The 24,278-nt window shown below is 41.9% G+C and overlaps 1 protein-coding gene across 2 annotated transcripts in view; it reads left to right on the plus strand.

Annotated features, from left to right (window-relative positions):
* The window catches only part of arfgef3 (ARFGEF family member 3), a 33,465-nt gene continuing 9,187 nt past the window's right edge, over positions 1–24,278 (plus strand). For both annotated transcript variants that reach the window (XM_027026455.2, XM_027026464.2), the window contains exons 1-30: positions 1–494; positions 1,797–1,848; positions 4,069–4,150; positions 4,688–4,819; positions 6,024–6,092; positions 6,972–7,094; positions 7,539–7,575; positions 7,880–7,964; positions 8,269–8,373; positions 8,666–8,993; positions 9,286–9,398; positions 9,508–10,466; positions 10,742–10,908; positions 11,124–11,289; positions 12,743–12,850; positions 13,406–13,621; positions 14,629–14,739; positions 15,721–15,871; positions 18,005–18,316; positions 18,942–19,075; positions 19,298–19,443; positions 19,732–19,911; positions 20,246–20,387; positions 20,470–20,592; positions 20,725–20,828; positions 21,250–21,394; positions 21,578–21,706; positions 23,061–23,237; positions 23,490–23,604; positions 23,790–23,892. In XM_027026455.2, the coding sequence (XP_026882256.2) occupies positions 377–494; positions 1,797–1,848; positions 4,069–4,150; positions 4,688–4,819; positions 6,024–6,092; positions 6,972–7,094; positions 7,539–7,575; positions 7,880–7,964; positions 8,269–8,373; positions 8,666–8,993; positions 9,286–9,398; positions 9,508–10,466; positions 10,742–10,908; positions 11,124–11,289; positions 12,743–12,850; positions 13,406–13,621; positions 14,629–14,739; positions 15,721–15,871; positions 18,005–18,316; positions 18,942–19,075; positions 19,298–19,443; positions 19,732–19,911; positions 20,246–20,387; positions 20,470–20,592; positions 20,725–20,828; positions 21,250–21,394; positions 21,578–21,706; positions 23,061–23,237; positions 23,490–23,604; positions 23,790–23,892 (4,932 nt within the window). In that variant the 5' untranslated portion in view covers positions 1–376. The remainder of the gene's footprint in view (positions 495–1,796; positions 1,849–4,068; positions 4,151–4,687; positions 4,820–6,023; positions 6,093–6,971; positions 7,095–7,538; positions 7,576–7,879; positions 7,965–8,268; positions 8,374–8,665; positions 8,994–9,285; positions 9,399–9,507; positions 10,467–10,741; positions 10,909–11,123; positions 11,290–12,742; positions 12,851–13,405; positions 13,622–14,628; positions 14,740–15,720; positions 15,872–18,004; positions 18,317–18,941; positions 19,076–19,297; positions 19,444–19,731; positions 19,912–20,245; positions 20,388–20,469; positions 20,593–20,724; positions 20,829–21,249; positions 21,395–21,577; positions 21,707–23,060; positions 23,238–23,489; positions 23,605–23,789; positions 23,893–24,278) is intronic.

The following is a 24,278-nucleotide window of genomic DNA, read 5'->3' on the forward strand; positions in this document are numbered from 1 at the left end:
AACCCTTGTACTAAACGATGGAAGACCCACATCACTGAATCTCCTGAAAATCCAGACCCGCAGTTTCCTCACTCCACCGTTTCCGACTGGAAGGAGGTGGTCGGATTCAGGGAATGAAACAGCTGCGTATTTCAGGTTCAGAGCAGGAATGTATTTATACCAGCGTTTTACTCACAAATATTTGGGGTATTAGATTGTTAATAGCCCATAAAAAGGACAAGAGTTTCGTTTGTAATTAAAGTGAATAAACGGATTCTTCCTAATTTAAGACACTGACGTCTAGTCATACAGCACTGGCTAAGAGTGAATCATCTTTAGCCTAGCTACAGGCGGTAGGGATGCCTTGCATTAAACAGGAGGCCTAAAACTGTCTTTTATGCCGTTTGAATCTCAACCAACAAGTCTCACAATGGAGGAAATTCTTCGAAAGCTTCAAAAAGATGCCTCTGGGAGTAAATATAAAGCTATTCGGGATGCTTGTACCTTCGCGTGCGGTAAGTCTAATTTTTGCGTGTTACACCTGTCAGCAGCTGTGTCTTCGGAATTAGTGCACAAGCTTACAGTGTGCATTTATACAGTTGTATAAATATTAGCTGTGGGTATCTGATATTGACATCATTATCTATCGCAGACCATTATGTCTATATGTAGCCTATATGATTTCTTTTTCGAAACTACGCGACCTAAAATACGTTTAATATTTGGAACTTATTGGTCGTCATTGGACGATAGCTTATGGCGAAAGAGCAAACGCCTGCCTTAATTTTCTTTTAATGAATAGATCAAGCTCCGTCACTCTTCGAGGTGTTTATTTCTTGCTCCAATTTGTATCTGTAGAATTATTTTTGTCTTTTAGACTAGATTTTGCGCTGCTTCAGTTGAATACATTACACCGGCTTAACTATTGATGGTCATCTTTCGTCTTTCCCTTTACAGCTTAGCCGTATTTAGGCCAAAAGCGTGTAGGGCAGACTAAATCTACAGGATTTTTGAATTCACTTTCATTATTCATTTGGGAGAAATAAATAAACAGATAACCTTCCAATGATTGCATTAGAAGTTTATAGAGGAGGCAGTCCCCTTCTCCATTGCTTGATTAAAAGCTGTCCTTTATTTATTTAGAAATAAATTATTAGTGCTGAAGAAGTGAACAAAAAAAGTGAACCAGTTGTAAGCATAGGAAACACTAAACAGCCAATACAGGGATGTCATAAAGCAACAGTGTAGGCCATGTCATATTGCAGCTATTTAAATGATTTACATCAGAACTGCTGTTTTTAATTAACACTAAATTAAACTGGCAATCAATAAGTAGGCTCAGTACTGTAAAAGACAGATGTTACCTGTACGATGGACTTAATACCTTAATATCACAGTAATGGTGGTGTGACTGCTGAATATGGTATGTAGTATACCAACAAACTGACATTTGTACCAATCAATGATGTTATGCTGTTGAATAGGTTTTTAGCAGATCTTTTAAGAACCCTTGTCACCTTTCTCTCTCTGGCTTAACCAAGTCTTCATGCACTAGGCAGTCAGACTTTGCTGATGTGCTAATAACAGAGCAGGTACGCACATGTGAGATTAATCAGATTTTATGCAGAACACTAATTAATTCAGAGAGTGAGGTTGTCTTGAACAACTCTGAAATATTCCATGCGATTTGGGATCCCCCCCCCCCCAGTCTAATTTGGTCTAATATTTGTATATTACACCTGTCTTCGGAATTAGTGCACAAGATTGCAAACAGTTCTGTAAATATAGTTACAAGTATTTTTTTGTGCTTTCAACAGAAACACTAGATGCTCAAAATGGCTCAGCTAAGACCTCACCATCAAAGCTCAGGTAAGTTGGGTTTCATTTGAGTTTACGTCTTCCAGGCATATCAGTTGTGGCCCTGTTTGTACCCATGTGTATCTGCAGAGCACTGCAGCATCCACACATTGGCTGTTTGTTGTAAAAGTGTGCTTCCGCACCAGCCATGACTTCTTCTTCATTACTGGAACCGTGCAGGGCTGCAAACCCATGGCTGCAGATGCTGCAGATGATGCTGGAGATGAGAACTCCTGCATCAGTTGTTTCATTTCTTCTGTCTCTCTACATTCTCAGAAAACACCAGGGCATTCTTTCAGTCAACTGGGCTTGCTTCTTGCCAAAAGACCTGCCAAAAAAATGAGGCAACATCAAGAAGAATAAAACATTTATTAAATGTAACATTCAATAAAATTAAGCTTCTGCTGACTTTAGCAGCACTAGTTGATATGTTGCAGACCTAAACTTGGGCAAGAGAAAAATGACAAACTACTAAAGTAGTTCACATACTATGCTTCTTTTAAAAAAGCCTCAAAGCTGTGCTGAACCTGCTCAAACATCTTTGCAGAAAGGAGCGAGTACATTGATCACTGTTACCTCTGGTAGCTTTTTGGCAAAATATACAAGTGAAGTGCAAGATGGGGTTATCCTCTAGCTAGCCTCTAGGGATGTGCAGGAAGATGGTGATGTCCAAAGTATAGTATAGCTCAAGATTAGAGATCGATTCATAAACATTTGATTTTATTCTAAACTTGATTTTATTCTGATCTTTCTCACTTGAAACACTGTTCTACTTGGTTGTTATTCAAAATCGACACTTACAAAGCTTTTATATGTGGAAAATACAGGGATGAAAATTAGAGAAAAATAACCATTGTAGCAGAAAAGCTTACAAATGGAAATTTTGATAGTTGTAGCTTTTGGAAAGTAGTATGAAGTGTTTTGGATGATTTCAGCTTATCTGCACCCACGGAACTTCACCAGTTTCTCACACTGCTCTCATTTGGACTTGTTCCAATCGTCAACCAGTCTCTTCCACAGTTTGGTAACTGTAGTGGGTTTTCTAACCATAACTTTGTTGCTCTGGGCTGGCTATTTCATTATTTCAGTGTACTCAGCTTCAAGAAAGTGTTTGCCTGTTTTGCAGTGTGACAAAGGGCATGATTGTGCATACACATTGCTGTCTGATTGGGAAGTGTTCACAGGGAAGGAACCACATGTTGCTGAAGGAGCTTCTGATAAATGTTAGCAGTACCTTGCCATGTAACTGGATTAGAAGTCCAACTCCTGCTGCAGAATGCATCCACCAAACCACATCACTTCGTTCTCCAAAAAAACAATTTTTTAACTCACTCTGGGTTCTGGGTGTCCCAAGTTTGACAATGAACATGTTTCCCATATGACCCAACTAAATTAAACTTGCTCTCATCATTAAAGTGATGAGTGACTTTGTCATAAAGTGACTTTGGACCAGTTCTCCTCCACCTACACAACATTTTCTTCAGCAAAGTTCTTGCCTTTTGATTTTTTCTGTTGATGAGAAGCTTGGTTACAGTGCAATGAACTTTCAGTCTGAATTCTATCAGACGGCAACTCGCTGTACACCAAGACAGCCTTGACCCATTCAGTGCTAAATCGGCGAGCAACTCCAGTTGCAGTGTTGAGTTAGGTCCCAGTGAGTGTCTCCGTATCATCCTGTTCTCTTGTGTATTTTTTTCCTCTTATTCTAGAAATCACACTCTTGGAATGACGGAGTTCTCATGCAGTGGCTGAAAGTGTCATCCCTGTCACAGGGTTTTAGTCATGTTTTAGATACTCCCCATCTTGCAAAATGGCTGTGATTGTTGTCAGATAAATGGGGCTTGTCAGATAATTAAGGGCATTAGAATTAGTTGCTATATTACCTGCAATAACTGAAGTATCCCAAAGTGTTATCTAATTTTGAACACTGTTCTCTTTCAGATTTCACATTTAAGTTTTTTATATTGTGATACAAAATATTTTAAAATCATGAAATGTGCTTTGCCTACATCTCTTCTATTCATGTTAAACAGTGACTATGAAATTTAGGAAAAATATTCTCAAATTTCGATCCACCCCGAAGCTTTTGAGGCTTGAAAAATGGAGAAACACAGAGTTAAATTTTGTTTCTTCTGTTTTGACACTCATGGATTATTATTCTCATAAGCCAGTGCTTAGTGAAGCATGCTATTGTTTGTGATCCTCTGCTTACTACCTGCACTGTGCTTTTAGGGAGAGATGCCTCTTCCCTTTGCAGCTGGCCCTGGAGTCCAAAAACCCCAAGCTGGCCCAGACAGCCCTCTCAGGAATGCAGGTTAGAGAATTATTTTGATTATTCAGCTTCCTCTTCAGCCAAATTGCATATCAGGAAATATGGAGAAAAACAAACAGAGAATCCTAAACAAACAAGCAAACAAAAAAAAAAATGTATGTGATTTTGTGGGTATGAAATAATTCATCCTACATTTTCAACATACCAGTGTGTTTTACTTATAATGCAAGTGAACATACTGTCCTGACAACACAATTGCGTGGCCACAAGAATTCCTCTCAGGGACAGTAAATGTTCTTTAAATGTTTAGAGGGTTTTTAAGAGTATACAAGCATATGAAACCTAATATATTTGTTTTTTTATATATCAACCTTTGTTTACTTTTATTAAGAGTTTTTTTTAATTTTTAAGTTTTCTAGTGTAATACAGAGTAGGCATACATATTCTGTTTGTTAGAGCTGGGAGACCATATGCTGTGTACATATAAGTGGGGGAAATAAATTGATTTCATATAAGGAATACTGTACTGATCATGGATATTGTAATTATCATGGATCTTTTGCCATGGTCCTATGATAGAAGATCCTTTGTGAGGATCGCTTTGTTGCTGCGGAAACAAAGGGGTCAGGGAAGCAACTGCTGAGTCAAGTGCTCGAGGCTGTCAGCGTGACTCCCACTCTGAATGAAGACTTACAGGTGGAGGTCATGAAGGTTAGTGTGTCTGTGTGTGTGTCTGTGTGTGTGTGTGTGTTACTTCACTGCATAAAACATATTTTAAATTGTTCTTTCTAATTACAGATTTACCAGCAAGAAGTTACATGGCCAAATGTATATGGACTCCCCTTGTAATTAGAATTCAGGTGTTTCAGCTGAACTTATTGCTGAGCTCTGTCTAAAATCAAGCACCTAGCCATGAAATCTTGACAAACGTTGTTGGTAGAATGGGTTGCACTGAAAAGCTCTGTGACTTCAAATGTAATGCAATGCTGTTTTCACAAGGAGTCACTTTATGAAATTTCTGGCCTGCTAGAAATGCCCCAGTCAACTGTAAGTCATATATGATTGTGAAATGGAAGTGTCTGGGAAGTGCCAGTAGAACACTGCCTATTGGAATGCAGTGCCAAGACTAAAAAAGGAAGGCTAATAGTCTGGAGCTGTTTTTGTCGATTTTTTGAGCTCCTTTGCTCTAGTGAAGTGTACTGTTAATGCTACAGAATACAAAGATGTTTTAGACAATTATGCTTTCATAATAATAATAATAATAATAATAATAATACTATTATTATTATTAATATTATGAGTCATGTCCGATTTGGAGCTCATTCTTTGGGTCTCTTGTTTTTTGCTAACATTTCTAAGTTAGAAGTTAGCTAAGACAAGTATTTATTTTTTTTAATTCTCTTTTATTGGAATAATTTTATTCAGTACTGAGTTCCTAAGAAACAGCTTTAATATGCAATTTACAAGTGGTTTGCAGTTCTTATGAACACTAGCCTTTGGCTAGACAGAAGGCAAGCCATGTGTAAGAACTGGGGCAAAAAAAAAAAAAGTCAATTCAGTCTCTAACTCTAAATTTTTTTCAGTCACAGTCTGCTGGAAATAAATGTACTCAGCACCATGTGAGGCGTTAATGTCAAATGTGCTGTTTCTTCTAGCAGATCTGATCAGTTTGGTATCACCATACTGTTAATTCAGCTTGCTCTATTACTGGCTGTCTTTGTAGTATCAGGACTATTGTTAACTGATAGCCTAAATGTAGCTCAATGTACTGTCCATGGGTGGGTTTTCTGCTTTTGCTGGTGGTGATAACACTACTAAGTCAGCCCAGGGAATCTGTTTGTGACTTTCCTTACTGCCATTAACACGAGCAGCAGTTTCATCTGAAGACCAGTTGTCATTTCCTGTTCTTGTCCAGGTCTTGCTGTGTGTCACCTACTCATCTGCCTTTGAGGTCAATGGCAACAACATTTTGAGCATTGCTGAGGTAAGGCCATTTTAATACAGGTGTGTCAGAGGAGAGGAAAACCACACAAATAGCAAAGCTCATACCTGGTTATAAGAAACATTAAGAAATGGTGTAAAATACTGAGATATTTTAGTTATTAGGTATTCTCAAAACATAGCCCCATGATCCAGGTCTGTAATTCAAAGAGTGTGCAAGTGCTTGTAGCACTATCAGAAACAGCATGTAAATCAGTCTGGGCCTGAAAGACGCTTCCATTTGTAACCTTCCTACACAGCTAGAGGGCTGCTACACAAAGAAGGAGCATCAGCAATCTCTTGCTTAGTATTTCCATCACTCTTTCATCCCCCCCGTGACGTGTATGTATGACTCAGTATCCGGCCAGATCAGCCTGAAGTACACAGGCTTGACTACCCCATGGAAGCTAATCACTGTGAATGAAATGTTCTTTTCCAATCCTTAACATTTCTGCCATGGTGTCACTGATGTGACTACGTTGGCGCCATATGTCACGTACAAGGTCCTGTTTCCATGACATAGTCAGAGGGGCGATGGGTTCCCAGGCAACGTGGATGAGCAGGTGCAGACTTTATTTGCGGTCATGTCAGTGACTTAATGGCAGAATGAGGAGTTTTCCATTTGAGGCTTTCTTTGCTGGTTAGCCGTTGCAGAAGATTGTGCGGATATGACATTTCGTTATATACATTTTAGAAATTTCTGAATGTGACCACTTCTTCAGAGTTTTTAATTTTATTATATAATTTTATAGGTTTCTACAAGGTACAAGGAGTTCCTGGTTTTTCTTTGTTTATTTATTTAGTGATACATCACTGGCTATTCAAGCCAACCAAATCAACATTTACAAATGATATTTTCTGGGTGTGTGGGTGTGGCCTGCAGGTGTGTATCGACACATACATATCGAGTTGTCATCAGAGAAGCATCAACACAGCAGTGAGGGCCACACTCAGTCAGATACTTGGAGATCTCACCCTCCAACTGCACCATAGACATGAGAATGCAGTGAGTCAACACACACACCCTCCCACACACATACAAACCCATACATACACTAATTGAGCTCCATCAAGAACACACAGACACTCTTGCCTGTCTAATTAAGTGCTAGCTTCCTTGCATTCTACCTGTTATACACCATTAAACAATATTTACCATTATGTACTGCATTATAAATGGAAAAACAGCATAAGCTGCATATGTGTATTACAGCATCTTAAATGAAAGGTCAACTCATCTTTCAAAGTTTGACCAATACTTTTGTGACATTGTCTTCAATGCTGACTTATTTGTCAAATATTTAGGCCTGATACATTCGCTATTTTATACAATTATTTTACCATTATTTTAATCTTTAATGACGACATGTGGCTCTTATAATCAGATGCTCAACCTCAAGTAAACATAAGCAGCAAACCTTTACTCTAAGCAATCTGTACTGTCTTGTAGGGTGCAGATGGAGTGGAGTCTCTGCCCCAGCGCAAAGGTACTTCTGGTCATGTTGATGGAGCATAAACTGCTAGAAGTTGAATGAATGTTCCCTTCAACAGATCCCATAGACTTCCACATACTGCCATCCCAGACTTGAGATGTTGACCAGACAGTGAATTACGTCTAATTGAATTAATGATGTACTAACAAGAGAAGGGCCAGCAAAGATATGTGATAGAAACACGCTTCTCTGAACAGTGTAGACGATGGTCCTGGCTTTGATTTGACAGTAATGCTGTGCGCGTGCGTGCGTGCGTGTGTGTGTGTGTGTGTGTGTGTGTGTGTGTGTGTGTGTGTAGACATCTCTCCCACTACTGCAGCCTTGTTTGAGGATGTGGTGACCGTCCTCACTGTGTTCTGCGATAAACTGGAGTCTGTTTCAAAGTACGTATCCACCTTAATGAGAGCGCTGATTCACCCTATTGTGTCAATAGACAGTTTTGGTCCACTATTGATAGACTTCTATTTTTCTTCTTAAAGGTGTGCAGTAACATCACTGTTACCCTCAAGCAATTTGTAACCACATTTTATAATGAAATGCAATTGGTGCTAACTGTGAATCTCTGGCAGGTGTTTGCCCTACAGGCAGCCTGTTTGAACTCTCTCTGTGTTTCTGCTGGCGTGTCTGGCTCTGAGAGATCGAAGCAAGCCACGTTCCTAAACGGCTGCTCTTTTCCCCTCCATACAGTGAGAACCAACTGCTGCAGCTGCTGTATCTGGAGTGCATTCTAGCCATGCTTAACAGCTGTCCTCCCACAATGCACCTGCACCGTCTCTTCATGGACCTTGTCTGGTGAGCTACTGCTCCAGCCATCCATGTAACACTGTGTGTTAATGCAAAATGCTTTTGAGTGGGGTGGTCATTTTTGTAGTATTTAATTTTCTAAGTAACAAAATGGCACAGGTGTCGACCAAGAGCATTTGCACTTAATTGGTGATGGGTGCTATTTAGAGTCTTGAATAGTAGCTACTGTTTATGCATATACTTATTAGCTTTTGATTTAACTATTATTGGTAATTAATTGTTCTCACTCTAAACTGCCTTAACTGCTTTGAAACTCTTTTTGAAATGTATCACCACATAGGAAACAGCTGTGTCCAACGCTGGTGGTGATCACAGGGAACCCTGTCAATGACAAAACCATCACTTCAGCTCATGGAGGCCCTTGCCCAGAGTCGGAGCCTGCATGCGGGGCAGGGGTGACCGACCAGGGCAGGGGCTCGGGCTGCTCCTCCAGCGCCCCCGCCATCATCGGCCCCGTGGTGCGCACCGTCTGCTACATCGCTGCCGAGCTGGTCCGCCTGGTGGGCTGTGTGGAGTCCATGAAGCCCGTGCTGCAGTCGCTCTACCATCGCATCCTGCTCTACCCACCACCACAGCACAGGGTAGAGGCTATCAAGATCATGAGGGAGGTGAAGATTATTTTTTATGGCTTTAAAGTTTGTGGCTTGTCTTTTGGTTAAATATACTGGTGTGGTGGTGGACCCTGGGACCTTTTTAAAGACTCTCTTCACTCGCAAATGTTAACATGGCTAACTGTGGCTAATAGTATGGCAAATAGGTGAAAAGCTAGTGGTAACATGAGCTAATGCTAACTCACCCCAATTAACTTTCATGGATTATTAGCATTTGTGTTGGTATTGGGAGCAACGTTTTGGAAGTTTATCTGTTGTACCTGGCTCATTGCCTTGGTCTGTTGCCCAGATCCTTGGAAGCCCACAGCGCTTGTTTGACCTCGCTGGCCCATGTGTTACTGAGCCTGAAACCAGGAAGAGATCCTTCTCGAAGAGGAAGTCACATCTTGACCTCCTCAAATTGTAAATGTCAAACTTTATGAAGGTTCTTTATTAACACAAGCTTGATAATTACTAATGCTGCTGAATGGTATTTTTGTTAACATGTCATTCCTGGGTTCTGCTTTCACAGGGTGATGGATGGGATGACCGAGGCTTGTGTGAAAGGTGGGATTGAAGCCTGCTATTCATCAGTTTCTTGTGCCTGTGCCTTATTGGGTGCCCTGGATGAGCTCAGCCAGGGGCGGGGCCTGCAGACAGACCAGGCCCACCTTTTGCTGCGGCGACTGGACGAGTTGAAAGAGGGGGTAGAGTCAGCACGGGAATCAGTCGAGCTGAACGAGGCTGACTTCCGCTGGCAGCGGCGCGTGCTATCCAATGAAAATGCCCCGTGGGAGCCAGGCATCCCTGAGTGCAGCCCTGACATCAGTATCAGCGTCACCACCGACACAGGCAAGACCACTCTGGAGGGGGATCTAGGCCAAACCACTCCAGAGGAGTGTGGGGAAGAGCCACGTCTGCCTTCGCCTTCTTCTAGTAGGGGAGCAGCGGGTACCGCACCAGACCTGCCAGCGTGCACCCGGGAGAGTGCTGGCCAAGATGCACCCACCTCTGGCAGCACCGCCCCACCTGATGTGGTGCAGCGCAGCCACGCCCTGGCCTACCCGGACATCACCAACTTCCTGTCGGTGGAGACTCGCGCACGCTCACATGGCTCACGCTACAGCGAGAGCAACTTCAGCGTGGACGAGCAGGAGCTGTCACGCACTGAGTTTGACTCATGTGACCAGTACTCCATGGCGGCTGAGAAGGACTCGGGCCGCTCGGACGTCTCCGACATGGGCTCAGACAACTGCTCGCTGGCTGATGAAGAGCAGACGCCACGTGACTTCCCTGGCCACCGTTCTCTGCGCACAGCCGCACTCTCACTCAAGTTGCTAAAGAACCAGGAGGCGGACCAGCAGAGTGCCCGCCTCTTCGTCAAGTCGCTAGCCGCGCTGTTGCCGCGCCTCCTGGCTATGTGCAGCCCGACCGATGTAGACGTGGCCTTCCAGAGCTTCTCCTCCACCTTCTGCTCTGGCTTGCAAGCAGGTATGTTGTGCAAAGAAGCCAAAGATGGACCAATGCCAAGCAGAAATAAGCTATTGCTGTGGTAAATGAAGGCTCGTAGGGGCTGAACTCCAAGACCACGCTCTGGTTTCCACTAGTTCCTGTTCCCTTGTAGTTATGGAAGTACTTCTATCATTGTGTTACCACTGATTCTTAGGCTCTTCTAGCTGTGGAAACATTGCTTTTATTGTGTTACAACTGATTCTTAGGCTCTTCTTAGTAGTTGTGGAAGTCCTGTTGTTGTGTTTACCATCCAGGGGGCATCCACTCTCCTGGCTTCGAGGGCAGTGAGAATCTGAGTTGCCAGGCTCTGATGAACGCTGACGGACTGTATCTGGTGTCTTACTATGCCTTGCTCCTCAACCTCAAACTCTGCATCTGCGACTACTACCACAGGAAGCCCACGCCAGCCCCCATCACTCTGGTAAAAACCCACAGCTGCATCCAGATCACTGCTTTTCACTCCAGGTGGCTGCATAAACAACATCTACATTGTTTAAATGCTTTTTGGTGCACTGCCAGCCATGTATTTCTGCAGGAACTCTCTCTTTCACACACAATGTTGAAATCTACAATGTTGAAATCTGAAGGTCTAAATGAAAACTGTATCTGTATGCTTGCTCGCGTCCCTCTACATAGAAAGAGTTTGTGCGTCAGATCCAGAGCAGTGGAGTACTGGTGGTGCTCTCTCAGGCCTGGATTGAGGAAATGTACCACCAGGTACTGGAGAGGAACATACTGGGCGAGGCTGACTACTGGGGCTCTCCTGAGAACCACTCCCTCCCTCTCATCACCATGCTTACTGGTAACACATACTGCCTGAGGCCTGATGTAGCACTGGGAAATATGATCTCGTATATTGTTTGAGCATCAATATTTTCCGTAGTATGATGTATATCAAAATATATAGAAATATATAAAACTGTGTTCCCCATAACCTTTTCTAAAATAATTACCTATTAGTTGATGAGTGAAGACCAGTACAGATCTTGCTAAATGCATTCATATCTACAGCCAGTTATTGCTCTCACGCAGATTATATCCACATACTTTTGACCAAACAATGGCCAAGCAACACAGTGTATAAGTGACCATCACACCTATAAGAGCTTGTTAGTCATCACATTCCAAACCTATGGGCAGTAGTGTGGAGTCCCATTGCATAACAGCCTCCATTCTTCTGGGATAGCTTTTCATAAGATTTTATAGTGTTTCCGTGGAAATGTTTGCCCATTCAGACCGAGTCAGGGACGAGAAGTCCTGGCTCGCAGTCAAATTTCCAATGCCAAAGGTATTCAGTGGGGTTGAGGTCAGGGCTCTGTGCAGGCGACTGGAATTTCTGCCGCCAAACTCCATCAAATCCTGTCTTTATGGAACACGCTTTGTGCACATGAGCAGTCATGTGGGAGCAGAAAAAAACCTTCCTCAGACTGTTGAAAATATATAATTGTTTAAAATTATACTGCTCCCACCAATCCTCGGCATCGAATTTAGTGACTTGGGCTTGTGTGCAGTTGCTCAGCCATGGACACCTGTTTTATGGATCTGACAATGCACTGTTTTGTGCCAATGTCGCTTTCATGGGTAGTTTGGAACTCTGAGTTTGTGTTTAAGCAGTTAAGCAGTTAAGCACAGGTGATGTGTACAATCTGCATGCTTCAGCACTCGGCAGCTCCACTCTGTGGGTTTACGTGACACACCACTTGGTGGCAGAGCTGCTGCTGTTCTTAGATGCTTCCTTTTCACAGTAATAGAAGTTACAGCTGGCTGGGGTTGATCTGGCAGGGCAGAAATTTCACACACTGACTTATGGCAGAGGTGCCACATATAAAGTTACTGAGCTCCTCATTATGACCCATTTCTCTGTCAATATTTGTTTATGGAGATGACATGGCTAAGTGCTTAATCTTTTAAAGCTACTATCAAGAGGTGTGGCTGAAACACCTGAACTCAATAAATAGGAGGGGTGAACACATACTTTTGACCATGTAGTGTATATTGATATTTATTGTGAAACATATTAATGATTTATGATTGAATTAAAAATGTAAAATAAAGCATCACATTGTTACATATTTCATTTATATATATATATATATATATATATATATATATATATATATATATATATATATATATAAAATATGAATGTAGGCCAATATCTTACCTATATTATATTTTGCCCCATTTACCCCAACCAATAATGTGATTGTGGTGATGGATATCAAACAGGCTTCACACATGCACTCTCTCTCTAGATATTGATGGTCTTGGCAGCAGTGCTATTGGAGGTCAACTGATCAGAAGGGCCTCAATGCAATCACCCTTTATAAGTGATAAGAATGGCAGTGACACCATGGCAGCAGGTAGGTACAGTGTTTGTGCTTTCCACCACTTCCCTGTGTGAGTGAGTGTGTGTGCACACCTGGAGCTGCGTGGGGGTGGCTGTCGTCTTCTGTGAGCACTCACATCAAAGGCAGGTCGGTTGCCTGCTTCCCATGACAACAGCTGCCAGTCAGCATAAAGCCTAAACAGTACAAAGAAAGTCTTCTCCATGATTGCTATAGCTCGGCTAGCAGATTATATGGTGTGTGATCATTTTTCTGCTGGTTGGAAATCTCCATGCCTCTTTATTGTTCAGGGATAATGTTCTATACATTGGGCCATTTACTCCTGTACTACCATATCCAGTTTTTTCCCATATTATATCCTTGTCAGTCACAAAACGAAACTAATAGTGAATGCTTCAACCCATTAGGAATGCTAACATAGATAGCAGTGATCATAAGCTTATAAGGATTATTTAGGATGGTCTCATTCATATAATGTGAAGCTGCCCCCACTACCTTTTTATTTATTGCTATTTTAGTATTTGCCTTTTACACACTCACTCACTCACTCTCTTTCTTTCTTTCTCAAAGGTGTTGTCTTTGCCCGCTACATCCTGACTGGTTGCTGGAAGAACCTGATCGACACCCTGTCCACGCCCCTCACTGGCCGCATGGCCGGGAGCTCACGGGGGCTGGCCTTCATCCTGGGGGCGGAGGGTGTGAAGGTGCAGAACCAGAGGGAGCGTGACACCATCTGCCTAAGCCTGGACGGCCTGAGAAAGGCAGCTGCGCTCAGCTGCGCTTTGGGTAATGACCCGCCCCATTGCATTTTATTTGAGGTTTACTCAGTGCTTTACAGAAAAGATACAGCAGAAATAAAGTTCAACTGATTATATTAAGAAAAAAATAGAAGATGATAAAAGAACAAAGTGGAAGAGGAAAGAAGTAAATTAGCTTAAATAATGCATTAAAATAAATGAGATAAAATGCAAAAAATAATACAAATACAAAAAATAAGATATCATCAGAAAATAGTGTTTGGAAATTGCAGTGTCTGCAGTTGGTGGCTGTTTAAGTTTTAGTAACTGCTAACACTGACATCTTTTATTACAGTTTCTTACAATTATTTAAACTAAGACCAATTTAAAATTGTAAATAATAGTCTTACAAATTTGGCCTTTTGATACAGGACAGTGTAGAACTTTATTTCACATGAAATTTCCTCAAACAAAGATTTTGCTCCATGGCAAAACTGATGCAGATTGGCACTTGGAGAACATGGTTGCCTCTGAGTGCTGATCAAATGTGTGTGTTTGTGTACAGTCATGGCCAAAAGTTGACACTGACACACATTTTGGTTTTCACAAAGTTCACTGCATCAGTTTTTTTTTTTTTTTTTTTTTTTTTATATAAATTTTTCACATGTTTATATGGTATAGTGATGTACAATTATAAGCATTTCATTTTTTAAGCTTTTATTGACAAATATCACCTGATATCAGCTGCCTTGTCCTCGTTAACACTTTGTCCTGAGCTAACGAGAAGATCACTGAAATGATGTTAGCAGGCCATTTTGTGGCAGGGCTGAAATGCAGTGGGTGGAATGCAGTCATTTTTGTGATCAAGTTAATTTTCATGGCAAGTAATGACTGCAATTAATTACAATTCATCTGATCACTCTTCACAATCTGGAGTTAATGCAAATTGCCACCATAAAAACTGAAGCAGAAAACTTTGTGAAAACCAAAATTTGTGCTATTCTCAAAACTTTTGGCCATGACTGTAAATGTGCGTTGATGTGTGCTCACGAGTAGGCGTGGCTGCCAACTGTGCGTCAGCTGTAGCCCAGATGGCAGCGGCTTCCTGCGTTCAGGAGGAGAAGGAAGAGAGAGATTTGCTTGAGGCTGGAGATGCTATTACTCAAGGTACTCACCCACATATAGGGTATGGGGCCTGTTATGCTTTTATACATACCATGCAGTCCGTAATATTTAATAAAGTGACACAGTTTTGTTGTTTTGTCTCTGTACACCAGCAGCTTGGATTTGAAATTAAACAACAATGTCATTGTACAGAATGTCAACTTTTAATTTAAGTTCATTTCTTTTTAATGACCACATTTAGTACATGGTTGCATAGCCACTAAAGGTGCCAGAGTGCAAATGCTGGGTATCCTGAGTATTTTTACCTTGTGATGGTCTGCTAGGACCTTTCTCTTCCTGCGTGGAGTTTTTGACTCCTTTCTTGTCTTCAGTAAGTGAATTGCATGCAAAGTGGGTTTCTGGTCATGTGATTGACTTGGCCAGCCAGCAACATTCAATTTTATGGCTCTGAGAAACACACGGTTCCTTTCGGAGTGTTTGCATTGTCCTGCTACAAGGTGAAGTAGGTAAACCTTCCAGTGAGTTTTTTTCAATTGAGCATTTTCAAGCCGTGTTACAAATGCAACATCAAATCTCTTGTGCATGAACTAATAATACAGGTACACACGCCTAGCAAGAAACAAGAAATAAAAAAATGAGCAGACAATTGTTTAAGTACACTGGGTCCTTGGAAATGGGAAGGCCATGTATAAAAATTGCTCCAATTCAGTTAATAAGTTATGCATGTGCATACAATATGAATTTAACCTTTACAGTCTACACATTACCTTGATAACAAATCTGCTGGGGAAGAGTCAAAACAACAAAGTGTCAACACTTCATTGAGCAGAGAAGTAATATTGTTTTAGTTTTATTTTCCTGATTTTCATCTTAGCCATGACATTACATTCAGCAATAAACATTCAGAACAGGACATGAAACCTTTGGCTCCTTACATATACATCACTTTATATTTTACCTACCACAAGCTTTATATACATACAATGCTGAGAGCAATGGTGCGGTTGTCTGTGCTGGCATTAGTCAAACAGCGAATGGAGCAGAAGCTGGAGCAGATGAGCCGTTGTCAGGGAGTAAAGCTGCATACGGCCCATGTGCTGTGCATGGACGCTATTCTCAACGTGGGACTAGAGATGGGGAGCCATAACTACGACTGCTGGCCCCATGTCTTCAGGTATGGGGTCGTGGGATTTTCTCCCACTGCATCTACTCGAGTGGTTCCTCACCCCAAGCTGTGCAGGTTTTGTGTTGACCCTTGGTCGGGGAATTGGTAAATAATTATTCAGATTTCCTGAATTGTGTGCGTCGAAGGCAGGAATGGAATGAAATGAAAGTATCTGACCTAATGTGCTGTTTAAGTGAAAGTCCTGAGCCAAGATTTCATTGAAAATCTTGAGAATGGTTTCTCAGAGACTGAACTGATAAAGTTGTGCTATGTCCTATACAGACACACAAAGTTTGCATTGTAGAATTTTTACTACCAGTATATTTGAATTTGTTGTGGGATTGGAAAGATCCAGTTAGTTCTATGTTCTTAAATGGTTTGCAGAAAAATGATTACTTCAAGATGTGATTTGTGTGTTATAGGGCCTTGAACTTTGAACTCATACCCCTTGAACTTTTCCACATTTTTTTTCATGTTACACCTACAAACTTAAATATATTTTGTTGGGATTTTGTGATAAATGAACACAAAGTATTAAGTAATTGTAAAGTAAAAAGAAAATGATACATGGTTTTCAAAGTTTTTGATAAATAAAAATCTGGAAGGTGTAGTGTGCATTTGTATTCAGCCCCCCTGACTCAATACTTTGTGGGACCACATTTTGCTGCAATCACAACTGCAAGTCTTTCGGGGTATGTCTCTACCAGCTTCGCACATCTACAGGCTGAACTTTTTGCCCATTCTTCTTTGCAAAATGGCTCAACCTCAGTCAGATTGGATGGAGAGCATCTGTGAACAGCAATTTTCAAATCTTGCCACAGATTTTCAATGGGATTTAAGTCTGGACTTTGACTGGGCCATTCCAACACATGAATGTGCTTTGATCTAAACCATTCCATTGTAGCTCTGGCTGAATGTTTAGGGTCGTTGTCGTGCTGGAAGGTGAACCTCCGCCCCAGTCTTAAGTCTTTTGCAGCCTCTAACAGGTTTTCCTCTAGGATTGCCCTGTATTTAGCTCCATCCATCTCTGACCAGCTTCCCTGTCCCTGCTGAAGAAAAGCATCCCCACAGCATGATGCTGCCACCACCTTGTTTAAAGGTGGGGATGGTGTGTTCAGGGTGATATTCAGTGTTAGTTTTGCGCCACACATAGCGTTTTGCATTTAGGCCAAAAAGCTCAAGTTTGGTCTCATCTGACCAGAGCACCTTCTTCCACATGTTTGCTGTGTCCCCTACATGGCTTGTGGCAAACCGCAAACTTCTTATGGCCTGCGTTTAAAAATGCCTTTCTTCTTGCCACTCTTCCATAAAGGCCAGATTTGTGGAGTACACAGCTAATAGTTGTCCTGTAGACAGATTGTCCCATCTGAGCTGTGGATCTCTGCAGCTCCTCCAGAGTGACCATGGGAATCTTGGCTGCTTCTCTAAGTAGTTCTCTCCTTGCCTGGGCTGTCAGTTTAGGTGGACAGCCATGTCTTGGTAGGTTTGCAGTTGTGCTATACTCCTTCCATTTTTGGATGATGACTTGAACAGTGCTTCGTGAGATGTTCATAGCTTGGGATATTTTTTATAGCCTAACCCTGCATTACGTTTCTCCACAACTTTATTCCTGACCTGTCTGGTGTGTTCCTTGGTTTTCATGATGCTGTTTGCTCACTAATGTTCTCTAACAAACCTCTGAGGGCTTCACAAAACAGCTGTGGTTATACTGAGAATAAATTACACACAGGTGGACTCTATTTGCTAATTTGGTGACCTTTTGAAGGCAATTGGTCACAATGGATGTTATTTAGAGGTATCAGAGTACAGGGGGCTGAATACAAATGCATGCCACACTTTCCAGATTTTTATTTATTAAAACATTTGAAAACCATGTATAATTCTCTTTTCATGTCACAATTACTTGCTACTTTGTGTTCATTTATAAAATAAAATCCCAATAAAATACAAGTTTGTAGGTGTAACATGAAAAAATGTGGAAAAGGTCAAGGGGTATGAATACTTCAAGGCCCTGTACATATTAGTTCAAGCTTTTAGCTCTAACTTTAATATTAGTTCTAACTTTAAATTAAAATCTTAGCACAAACAAGTAGGCTTCACAAGCATTGTCCTGCCCATTGACCTTCACTAGTTCCATTTCAGGGTGATGGAGTATGTGAGCTCACTGGAGCACACCCACTTCAGTGATGGCACCCCACAGCCTCCGGTGGCCATCACTCAGACACCGCAGCAGGTGTCGGTAGCAGGGCTGGCAGGCGCAGCTGTGGAGTTGGACGCCGAGTGTGGCCCATCCCTGGATCTCAGCCTGGGCCACCCGGTCATCCAGCCGCTCTCCATACAGGAGCTCCTGCGCGAAGGCAGCCAAGCCAGAGGCTTCGACCTCCGGGGGGGCAGCCTGCTGATGGGCACTGCCGCCGCCAAGGCCGTGTACGCACTCTCAACGCAGGCAGACAGGTACTGCGCCAGGTTGGGGTGTGGGGTTGGGAGGTAGGGGTCGCTGTGTTTCTTGTTCGTCTTCTGCTTTATTCTTTTTGCTGCTTTTACATCTTTGCCTCCTGCATGAATCCTGCTGTGATCCCTCTTGCAGCTAGGGGCCTTCAAGTGCTTTTGGCTAGGAAAGTGCCTTTAAAATTGTGCTCCAAATCTTTATTTAGTTACTTAATGAAAAAAAAAAAAATCTGTAATCAGACTTCATAACAACCTTGAATTCAGTGTACAGATATGCTTGCTTAATGTTTTTTATTTATGATATTAAAAGTGACAATCATAATTTAGAAAATTAATTTTAAGACATGCATAAATGTATGATCATTTTAAATTCATTTTATGTATTCTTAAGTCTATCTGAATGGCAGCGCTGTGGATAACTGATTTGCTAGCTCTTAAAGTTGGAAAATGAGAATTATTTCACTTATTTAACTTACAGCTCACTAAGTAGTTGATATTAAATTTATGTAGATGAATTTATGTAAATGTACAATTTTTTTACTTTATGCTCTTTTATGACACTCCTGCTCTTGTTTCATCATCTTTTAACTATATATGTGTGCATAATCTGTTTCTTGCTTCTATCTTGTAGACTGTATGAAGATGCAGTGAGCAAACTTAACCTGGTGGGTCTGGTGGGTTTCCTGCACCAGCTGAGGAAAGCCTCCCAGTCACAGCTTTTTGATTCAGTCACAGAGACAGGAGATTACTCCTTAGCCATGCCAGGTAGGAAAAGTATCTCACTGCCTGCTAGGTTAAAAACAACAGCTCTCTTTATTTTGATGTTCCTCATTTCTTGTTAACCAAGACTTCAGTTAAATTGTTTGAGACTTCAAGGGGGTACTGTTTTGTGTAAACAGCAGAGCAGTACAGCTGAAGAATTTGCCGGGATGGTGTAGTTTGGTTTTTTGTTTATTACAAGCTTCTTTTTTGTTTCTTGCACTGAAGGGGAGGCGAAATCGACTCACGACAAGCGTAGTGCCCTCCATCTCTTCAGGCTGGGAGAGGCCATGCTTCACGTCGTGCGGAACAGAAGCAGACCTCTACTGCACATGATGAGAGCCTGGAGTGTGGTGGCCCCTCACCTGGTAGAGGTAAAAAAATAATAATTTTTTAAAGACAAAATGGCTCATTGCAAATGACTCTCAATTAACTAATGTTACGGGAATGACAAATCTTCATCCTGTGTTTACCAGGCCTTTTTGGTGCTCACTAATTCACATACGTATTCAAGGAAGACTTTAACAGACATTTTTGGAAGCTTTGAAGGTTTATATCTCTGTACAGAATACCACTGATATTCAAAAAATGAAATGACTCAACCTCATTACAGCACTTAACCATCAAGCCACTATTTTTTTTTTTTTCCACTTTTTATGCAGGCCGCCTGTCACAAAGAACGACATGTGTCACAGAAGGCTGTGTCGTTCATCCACGATGTGCTGGTGGAGGTGCTGACCAGCTGGGCAGAGCTAGCGCACTTCCACTTCAACGAGGCACTGTTCCGGCCCTTTGAGCACATCATGCAGCTGGAACTGTGTGATGAGGACGTGCAGGACCAGGTGACTCCGCTCACTGATGCACATGCAATGACCAGTGCATTGCGCTTGTACTTTAAAAGTCATAGCTGTTATCAATGTTTTTTTCTTACACACATATAGAGCTGCCATTTACCATATAATTTAGTCCAACACTTCACTTAATGCATCTTTACAAAATCAGACCTTATCCACTTATTATCCAATACATTAATTACCAAAACTAATACTTGCCTGTTTCTACCATTTCATGCCAATGAACACATGTATGTTTTAAAAAATACATTTTGTTCTGTATGTGATCACAACATGTGTTCACCCATACCCTCACCCCTGTTCTGTTTGTCCTGGCTTCCAGGTGATCACCTCCATTGGGGAGCTGGTGGAACTGTGCTCTCCTCAGATCCAGTCCGGCTGGAGGCCACTCTTCAGCGCCCTCCGCACCGTGCACGGAAGCAAGAGCGACATGAAGGACTATCTGATTGGAGAATACTCTATGGGTCAGTGTCGAATATTTGGTTGTCGTGTCATTACCGTACCACAGATGCAGAGCCTTTACTGCTTCATTTTGCATAATTTCAGGCAAATCCCAGGCACCTGTGTTCGACGTCTTTGAAGCCTTCATTAACACAGACAACATTCAGGTTTTTGCCAACGCAGCAACTGACTACATCATGTGCCTTATGAAATTCGTGAAAGGGTTAGGTAAGGCACCTGCATTACAAAGAGACTGGTGAAAAGCCACACACACACACAAGACTACAGGAGAGTTTTCGTCTTATTTTTGTACCTCTGGCCATGTGGACTTGTGTTACTCTGGGACCAACTTGTTTTCAGGTGAAGTGGATTATAAGGAGATTGGGGATTGTGTTCACATGAGTGGATATAGCTCTACAGACCTGTGCCTTCCTGCCCTGGACTACCTGAGGAAGTGCTCACACGTAAGTAACACTCTCGTTTATTAGCTGCCTGCAGCTACCCAAAACTAATGTCAGACAACATGCATGGTCAGTCATGCTGGTACCCCCTAGATGTTGTTGTTGTTGTTGTTGTTGTTGTTACTACTACTTCTGGTATTAATAATAATAATAATAATAATAATAATAATAATATTATTACTACTACTACTACTACTACTACTACTACTACTATTTCTACTTATAATTTTACCCAGTTTTTCTACAGGTTACCAATGTCACAAGCATTGTGCATCTTCTGAGACACAAGTACAAATTCAGCCATAATTCCTCTGCTGCCTTAAACCAGACTCAAGTACACTCAGTATAGAAGAACAAATCAGTTTGGATGTGAAATGCTCTTTTTATAGAACATTATGTGCAACATGATGTCTATGGGTTCCAGCTACTGGCCAGGATCTACAAGATGCCTTCTAAGCCGGTGTTTCTGGGGGCACGGCTGGCCAGCCTGCCAATGAGAGCCCAGGAACGCTCAGTGAGCAGCGAAGATGGCTTGGACTGCATTCTAGCTGAGTTCGACGATGATACAGGTGACCTATTGAGCTCATGGCTGTGTTGTCGTCCTCTGCACAGGCTGCAAAATGTAGCCGTGTGCTATGCATGTCGCATTTAGGCTGTTTCTTGTTGAACTGATTGGAGGCAACTCTCAACCTGGGGTGTGTGGGGGTGGGGTGTGGATGGGGGTGTCGGTGTGGGTATGTCTCTCTCTGCAGGTCTAATCCAGGTGTGGATCCTCCTGTTGGAGCAGCTGACTGCAGCTGTATCTAACTGCCCCCGTCAGCACCAACCACCCACCCTGGAGCTGCTGTTTGAGCTACTCCGAGAGGTCACCAAAACGCCAGGTAAACTGCAACTCAGAACAATGGTGATTCAGGATAGCTCCTTTATTGTCCCCAAAGGGACAATGAGAAGAAAAAAACAACACACACAAACTTTCACAAAAACACATCTCATATCCTATATTCAGTCAAATAGTGTTAAGACATTTTATCGCAGATAAAAAAAACCTATAGCTTTATGTTTAAAAGAGATTTTCCATCTATTACTCTTCCCCCACTGTGACCCTGGATCTACATCCAGAAGTAAGAGGCTGAAACTCAGTCACAGTTTTACTGCCACCTTTACTATACTATTGGGTCTATTCAATTCTGGTTTCCAAGCAATCATTTAAAATGTAATGAAAGTTTAATTAATTTACATATAAAAAGGGTTAATCACCTTCTAGTCTACCCTGCGATCGACGGGTGTACTCCATTGCACCTCAACCAAGTCTTCAACCACTGGCTCATGTTCAGTTTAGGATTTATCTTCTTGAAGTTGACTCCTACTATTGTTTATATAAAGCACATACAAGTGGAGATGAAACACTGCCCTAAGGGGAGCCAATGGAGAAGAGATGTTTTACAGATAAAAAGCAATTAACATTACCAGTTGTGTTCTATATATTTTAAAAAATCCATAATTCAAACTGCTAGGTTAGAACCTACATTGACCTGTAATAAGTTTGTTAACTAAAATTTGAGGCGCTGTTGTGTTGAAGGCAGATTTTTTTGAGTTTTTGAACATTGAAGATGTCTGTACAGGAGATTCATCAGAATACCAGTACCATCATGCTCTACCCTACTGGATCTATATGCACACTGCATTCGGTCAATGATTCTCCACTAAGCCCAATAATTCCCCTTTAATGAGTTTCTTCACTTCAATGCCTTCATTACCACTCATATTAGAGCTACAGGGTGAAAATCATTCATCTCTGTGGGTGATTATCACTTGGCAATGGGTACAATAATGAACATTTTCCACAATGTTTGAATTTTTTTCTTGCTCCAAATCTAAAATGCATCACTTCAGCCTCAGCCAGTTCTGTTACACTTAAAACCATCAAGTCTAATAGGCTTGTTATCTCTCTCTTTACGACCAGTCTTGTTATTCCTTACCATTTAATCCTGAACTTATTTTCAAATGTATCCTTGTATTCTAACTTTGCTTTCTTAATTTCCAGTCTTGCCTCCATCCATACATACCCCCTTTCTGATTCTGTGCATATGAAAAATTCTTAATATTTCTTAATTAAAAGCTCTTAAATATTTTTGATCACCTGTGCCTTACTATTCGGATACACTCTGCTATCTAAGGGCTCTCTCTGCTGACAATCCACCTCCCATATGTACTGTTCTCTGCTTACCTCCAAAGGCCCAGGCTTTGCCATATTCTCTGTCATCCAGCTTCTTCTGCCAGTCATGTCGCTATGGCTACAGCGTAGCCATGGAGACTACTCATACTGGGATGTTGCTGCTGCAAACTTCAAGCATGCCATCGGCCTGTCCTGTGAACTGGTGGTGGAGCACATTCAAAGCTTCATACATTCAGGTAGGACTGCCACTTCAAAGAAACAACTTCTGCTTTGTATAACAAAAGACAGACAGCTTCTATGTCCTGAATAATTCTGTTTATTAATAATTCAGCCATACAAATTATGGAGATTATTTACATGTCATGCATTTACAACAGAATTGAGCACTGTTACTTTAATGAGTATGATGCACTAGAAATACTTTACATTGCATGTTGTGTAATGTCCTGCATTCAGCGTGTATTGTGTGTGCTCATGTCTTCCTATAGACATGGGTTATGAGAGTCTCATTAACCTGATGCTGAAGGACCTCTTCAAGCTGCTGGTGGCGTGTGTGTCTGAGCCTGCAGAGATCATCTCTCGCGTGGGCTGCTCCTGCATCAGGTCAGTACGGCTGTGTGCAGCGCAGCAGAACTCTACTAAAAAATGCTCAACCTCCAGTTCCTCAGATGCCCCTGCTCTACTGTTGCATGGCAGGCAGAGCTGGAGGCCAGGTCACATTGCAGGTGTTCACATGACGATGATGCATCTTGATGAGTATGCAAATGCTAGAAGTGGGCTCTTTTCAGGTATGTGCTGGTGACAGCAGGGCCTGTCTTTTCTGAGGAGATGTGGAAGCTGGCCTGCTGTGCCCTGCAAGATGCCTTCTCAGCCACCCTTGAACCAGTGAAGGTAGGCCACCAGCTACCATCCAGGAACCCTGTAGCACATTGTTTTGGTCCTGTTATCTTGTTGAATGATTGGATTCCTTCAGTAATGTGCAGTGGCTGTTCCAAGATAGGCAGATGATGCACCCAATGCATATTGCTTCCAAGAAATAGGAAGGTAAACATGCATCACCTTAGCACTAACTTCTAGTAACTTAAGTCTGCACTGATACTGCTGGTTAAGGCATTGTGCCACAGTGGATATTATTTAGATTGGCAGGGATCATTGAGTTTTTGCCTGGTAAATGTGGCAAACAAGACAAAGGGCCTACTATAAAGCTGTTAAGATTCACAAGCCACCCTGCATATCATCTCAGTGAAACTACTGGCGTACCTAAAATATATGAAAAG

Source organism: Electrophorus electricus, chromosome 11, assembly GCF_013358815.1.
Source record: "Electrophorus electricus isolate fEleEle1 chromosome 11, fEleEle1.pri, whole genome shotgun sequence".
Lineage (NCBI taxonomy): Eukaryota > Metazoa > Chordata > Actinopteri > Gymnotiformes > Gymnotidae > Electrophorus > Electrophorus electricus.